The sequence below is a fragment of the Triticum aestivum genome, chromosome 5D, assembly GCF_018294505.1.
Source record: "Triticum aestivum cultivar Chinese Spring chromosome 5D, IWGSC CS RefSeq v2.1, whole genome shotgun sequence".
In the NCBI taxonomy this organism is placed as follows: Eukaryota; Viridiplantae; Streptophyta; class Magnoliopsida; order Poales; family Poaceae; genus Triticum; species Triticum aestivum.
In genome coordinates this window covers 135,663,868-135,669,952 of record NC_057808.1, presented here as the reverse complement: position 1 = coordinate 135,669,952, position 6,085 = coordinate 135,663,868, and the positions used below count along the sequence as shown (strand labels likewise).

The 6,085-nt window shown below is 46.0% G+C and overlaps 1 protein-coding gene across 1 annotated transcript; it reads right to left on the bottom strand.

Moving 5' to 3' along the window:
- Window positions 1–689: 689 nt before the first annotated feature.
- On the bottom strand, window positions 690–4,292 carry LOC123119903 (protein TRI1). The gene is made up of 2 exons (XM_044539870.1): window positions 3,722–4,292; window positions 690–968 (listed from the first exon to the last, which is right to left on the bottom strand). Exons 1-2 carry the CDS (start codon window positions 4,061–4,063, stop codon window positions 849–851), a joined length of 462 nt encoding a protein of 153 aa, XP_044395805.1. The 5' UTR covers window positions 4,064–4,292; the 3' UTR covers window positions 690–848.
- Window positions 4,293–6,085: the final 1,793 nt, after the last annotated feature.

The window sequence follows — 6,085 nt, the reverse complement described above, 5'->3', positions numbered from 1 at the left end:
AAGAGACAAGGATGACAAGTAACTTTTACTGTTAATTTGTTGGGCGAGCAGCAGGACATGTAATGTAAGAGAGGTTTGTTAATTGTTGTCGACGAGGGGAGGTGACTTGTCTAAGCACACCAACCTATATGAAAAGTAGAAGGGCCACTTACCCTTGACAAACGGCCAGCCTCTGTCTGGTACCCTCTGCAAGCAGGATTTGATCTGGGTACCATGGAAGTTGTTGAGAAGCACAAGCTGGACGGAGCATGTGAAGCAGTTCGCCTGTCCTGTCATCCACATGCCCAGAACGGAGTGAGCAACTTGAGAATGCGACGGGCTGTTGGCGTCCACCTCAAGCACGGAGTTCTCTCTCCCGGGGCAGGCTTGATCTCAGTTTGAAACCTGTGCCAAGAAACGGTCCTGGGTATCCTTCCTATCCTGCCAAAGCAGAGTCTCAGATACAATCATAGATCAGCGATGCCAGCCGACAGTTTCAGCAGCGCAATCATCAGCGACCCAAAAGGGAAAGGATGAATCATACAATATACCTTAAGGTCCTTGCTGTAGGCCCTGGCTATCATAGATCATTGTTCGGCTCTCGGCTGCAGTCTAAAAAAGGGTAAGCAGCATACAGAGATTGGGGGAGAACGGGACGATCCACCATTCAGGTCTAATAAAGGACGTAAACACAAAGGATGAACGGAATATAAATCACGAGCCAAAAACCAGCAAAGCCATTTACTGCAAATACTAGACGTACCATTCTCAAACCAGAATTACGGACCCTCCATACCAGGTTCAGCTAAATATGCTGATACAACTGTCTTAGCTAATACAGAAAAAGTGCAACATCTACATAAACCCTATCATTTCTGGAAATGGGGATTGAGGAGCCCAGAGATCTCAAGAAACCCAACACGGTCACGCCCTCCAAATATCTTCTTCAGTTTCTCATCGCAGACTATTATCTTCTTGTTCTCGGGATCCTGGTTGCAGAAACACATGAATTCAGAAAAAAAATAACTGTTGTATGAAAACAGAAGGTATTGTTTGCAAGGTTAAGCCATTAACATTGTCTGTGCCAAAAAAGCTGCACCGCAGAATGAAAAAATGCAAGGGCCTATGAGCAACAACAAATGCATTAACTAGAACTATGACAGCCAATTATCTTAGTATGTTCTTTTTTAGCAGCAGCCAATTTCTTTTTTTAGTACCACTGTAGTCTCTTACTGAACAATGAACACGACAAAAATGGTCTTATATAAAAAATAATTCAATAACTAGTTTATCTTCTTATGGGACAATACAGTATAACCTCTTCCACAGCAGACAATATTTAATTTTGGGTTCCGGTGCTATTAGTACATATACCACATTTCAATCCACAAAGGTAAGTAATACATAAGCAGCATTTGGATCCAAATAGGTAATGCTATGAACTAGGGAATTTGTGAGTGCGGGTGAACTGATCAAGAAAGAACCTGGAAGGTTGAACGCACAACGGTGGCAACTTGTTTTGTTAAACTAAAGATCTTAAGTAACTAACAGATAATCCAGGGACAAGCTAATGATAAAGAATAACTAACATGCAGGTCTTCCCCCCGAATGCATCCACAACAGGTAAGTACACAAATAGTTACAAGAACACTGGCAACTGAGGTTTTTTTTTTTATGCAGGCCATAAAATTATACAAGATTGAAGGCCACATCAGAACTTAAAGTTACTAGCAATGGATGTTCAGTAAGCACGTTCACAGCAATAGCATCTTTGGCTTGTGGTCCAGGCAGTTATTAATATGGGCCCTGTGTTTGAATATGTGTGTGCGTGGGCAGTTATAATGATTCATACAGCACTGAGATTGGGAGGTTCAAGCTTTTAAGTTAAAGCTTGCATTAATGAGGTGGTTTCCTTAAGAATATTATGTGCCTTCTATGTAAACTACATCTGTGCATATGGCATATCTTTACAAGATTGGCAAGACATACGGATACAGTGGTGTGGTGTAAATTTTCTACAAGCACTCTGTTTTACTTCTCTGTTTGCTGATAGGTTAATAGTTAATCAAGAGGGCTGAATAATGTTGTACTGCAATACAGTCTGTATGATAAACTAGGGTCCCTTATTTAACACAAATAAAATAATATTGCAATTCTTTCTGTTATCACTAGTTTCCAAAGTAATATGACTGCCTCATTTTGTAACAGAAGTTCACAAATATTTTTGGCTCAATCAAATGCCCAGTCACAAGCATGCTGTCTGCAACTGAGCTACCTATGTGCAAGGTGCTTAGTAGTCAGGCCTATAAGGTAACCAAGTGGGGCAATGTACCACATTCCAAGGTCTTACATGCACAGGTTCCTCATTTTGGGACATTTCTTTAATAATCTTGCTGCAGGTGTGTGTGCATGAAATCAATTTTCTGCAGATGCATATTTCAAATTTTATACCTCATGTGGACCGTGGGTATTTCTCATGTACCAGATGTGCTTGTGCACTAGTAATCCTTAGCAGTTTCTATGTAAATATGAAAGAGAAGTGCCAGCCTTGTAATTCACATACATATCAGAGTGCACCTTTGAACCTCTCCAATAGCACATACTCCCTCCAGTTCTATTTACTCTGCGCATAACTCTAATCATGGATACCAAGGAGTACTTCATGTCTTTCCATATTACAGCCAGGGTTTAATATTTCACTGAAATTCGTCATAATACAGACAGGACAAATTCAAACCAAATTTATATCTTTCGTCAAAATTCGTCATTTTTTTACGAGACCTAAATAAATTTCGAACTTCCAAAGACTCTGGTCATTAGGATGGGAACTGTTAGTTTTGGCTGTGTGCATCTTAGCTATGCATTGGCCAGGTGCTGCTCATCATGCTTTGTATCCGCTTGATGCTATATTATGAGATAATAAAACTGTCCTTTATCGGAAAAAAATAGGATGGGGACTGAGTAACTTCCACAGTCAAGTTTAAACCCTGACCACAGTCAGCATTTATGTTCAGAAGATTTGCATCATTTTGAGGTCAATCCTACACATTTAAACAAGGGCGCTGGCCAACGACATAACCAGACGATGAGCTTATTCCCAAATTCAGTGCTTGCATGGTCATCCCTAAATTGAACAAAACAGACAAATACCCCAAATTTCCCGCCAGCACAGGATTGAAATCTGAGCCCATCGCAACATACAACATGGGTGGTCCATACTCAATAGTCCCAAACAGACCCTCACCCAAGCCCCTCCTATTATTCACTTGACCATAGAACATTAGTTTCTCATCCTGCTTTTTGCTATACAACATTTTGTTGAAATATATTGCCCGCCTCTGTCCATCAGTTCGGACTTTTGGAGCAATTGGCTGGTGCATGAATTCAATATGGTATCCGAGCCAAGAGGTCTTGAGTTCAAGACGTGTTGAAATATATTGCACGCCTCTGTCCATTAGTTCGGACTTTTGGAGCAACTGGCTGGTGCATGAATTCAATACATTTCAGGAAAAAGAACCAGCAAATTACTGAGGCTACAAATCCAACCGAGATATTGAAAATACCTTCATCCACAAACCATGAAACTAGATACACAAACAGCACTCCATGAAACATACCGTTAAATAACATCGAAGTTGCAGGCACAAAACTATCATATTCATACCTACAGTGCCATTTACACCTAAAAGCCTAAAATGGAATTAAATATCAAGGAAGTAGAGAGGAGGAGGGAGTGGCTTACCTGGAGGTTGTTTCCCTTGATGTGCGCCCAGATGATCTTGAGCGCCTCTGTCCGGGGCAGCTCCGCCGCGCCTCCGACAAACTCCCTTAGCTCCGGAGAAATCGGCTTAGGCTTCATGATCCCGCTCGCTGCCCTCTTCTTCTTCGGCTTCGGCTTCCCTTCCGCCTCCGCCTCCGCCCCTGCCCCCTCCGCCGCCGCCGCGACAACCCTGACCGCCACGCGCCCGGCCACTGGCGCCCTCAACCGGAACGCGACCACCGAGGCAGAAGCCACGGGCAGGCCACGCCTCAGCGCGGCGGGAAAAGCGAGGAGCTCGCCGGAGCGGATGGCCGTCGCCGACATCGCCGGTGGGTGCGCAGCTCAGGGTTTTGGAGCGGGTTAATGGGGATAGGGTTTGTGGTGGTGGTGAAGTGATGAGGTGCGAGTGAGAGGCCTCGGTGGACTAGTAGAACGGGTGGGGTGCGCGTCAGCCGTCGGATGGGCAAGGGGGGAGTGGTCGGACGGCTGGTATTGGCGCAAGCGCGTGCGTTTGAAAACCTTATCCGCTTCGTGGGAGGCAACGGTAGGATAAATCAATAGCGCCCGCGGAGAGCAAATTACACAAAACCGCCGTTTTATAGGTTGTCTCCGAAAGGAGGACTCGTTGAATCTGTTTCAAGAACGACGACCCAAGAGTAAGAACAGTCTGGATGGGCTGAGATGTGTTCAGACTTGAAGACCGGCGCAGGGCTATTGACGATGTCCTGATTAGGGAACTCTCAACACGTCATCTCCCGGTTTGGTGGGCCGGACCAAGGACCCCATGTCGGTTTACCAGTGGGGCACGTCGACAGCAGCCCATGGAGTATGAAAGGAAGACTCCCCAAAAACTTGTCGTGTACTCCAAGATAATTAGAAGTCGTCTACAATTTGTCCTCTTTATACATAGCCGACTTAGGTGTACCCCTTACCCTCGTACCTATATAAACCAAGGGGCAGTGCTCGTAGAGAACACATAACATTCTCGAGGTAGATCATCTGTACTTTATACTCCACCCAAAAGCAATAAAACACAAGTAGGACGTAGGGTTTTATCTCCCCGAGGAGCCCGAACCTGGGTAAAAACTTGAGTCCGTGTTACCATCGCCTCAATACCCTTAGTTCAACCCCTCTATCCAAGATCTACCGGATTTAGCTCTGTCAGACTACTCGGACAAGGAAAATAGGGGACATACGCGAGAGGAGGGCGATGGATTTGGCTGGCTTTTGTCAATTTGGTGCAATTTGAGGTGGGTCCGGCCGGTCGGTTCTGGCGTGGTCGAGCCTCCTCATATCCACCCTAGATTTGGGCTGGATATGAGGAATCCTCCTAGATTAAGTTTTTTTACCGGTCAGTGACCGGGCCGTCCACCCGGACGTATAGGGTGGTTTGAGACATCCGGCTGTAGATGCTCTCATAGCTAGGTCAACTGGTTTCCTAGTCACCACGTAAACTCACCGAAAGCTTTTGTAGGTCTAGCATTATTCCTGCGGATAGCCTTAATACGTCAAATAGGGAATTCCATAGATGGTTGCGTGCCTTTCAATTTTTCGCAGTTTTTAGTTGAACAAAAACTTACAGCGAAGCGTTTTCCTCTTGGGTGCCAGGCGATTGGAACCCTACCAGCCGCTAGGAGAGGTCGATTTTTCGGCACCATCCTCCGACAACTCCCCTCTGGCGACAACCTTTCGATCGTCAGTGGTGAGGGGGGGGGGGTCGCCGGATCCCGCGCGTGTAGATCTGGTAGCTTTAGGATTTAGGCCCCTAGTGGCTTAGGTTTTGGGTCGTTCGACATCTTGGCTTCAGTGGTGGTGGTGCTGAATAAAGAAGCTCCATTTCTTCCCCTGACGAGGCAATCAACTCTATTGTCGGTGATGGATTTTGGAACTAGCCCCTCCAAGTGGAGTTGTCATGGCGGGGGCGACATCCTAGGGTGGACTTATGTCCTCGGGCTTCGCCGTTGCGACGACGCGAAGCGTGGGAGGTAATCAAGGAACAGATGTAGATAGTGATCAGCATCAGCGACATCTGGAAGACGAACCGTGTGCTGGATTTATGGCTGGTGGCTTGCAAGTATGGTTTCCTCCTCTGCATCTGAGTCGTGCGGTGGTGCCAGATCCGGAGTTCGATGGCGTGTCTGGGGTGTTGTCGGTCTGATTCGTTCAACGACAATAGCTCCGCCTTTGGTGAGCCACCTTGGAGGTCCGCAAAACTGCATACCAGCGATGGATCCACGTCCAGCTCGGATGAGGAGGTGCTGTCATTTTCCTTTGGTTGTTGTTGTGGTGGTGCCGGAGGTAGGTGATGAGCGTTGATGTCAAGCTCAAGGAATTCTTCGGTCTTTA

What these genes read in the sequence shown, in the direction of transcription:
- LOC123119903 (XM_044539870.1), bottom strand. Translation starts at nt 4,063, where the DNA reads ATGTCGGCGACGGCCATCCGCTCCGGCGAGCTCCTCGCTTTTCCCGCC. An exon ending in TCAAGGGAAACAACCTCCAG is followed by an intron (nt 969 to 3,721) that starts GTAAGCCACTCC and finishes TTCTGCAACCAG; the next exon opens with GATCCCGAGAACAAGAAGAT.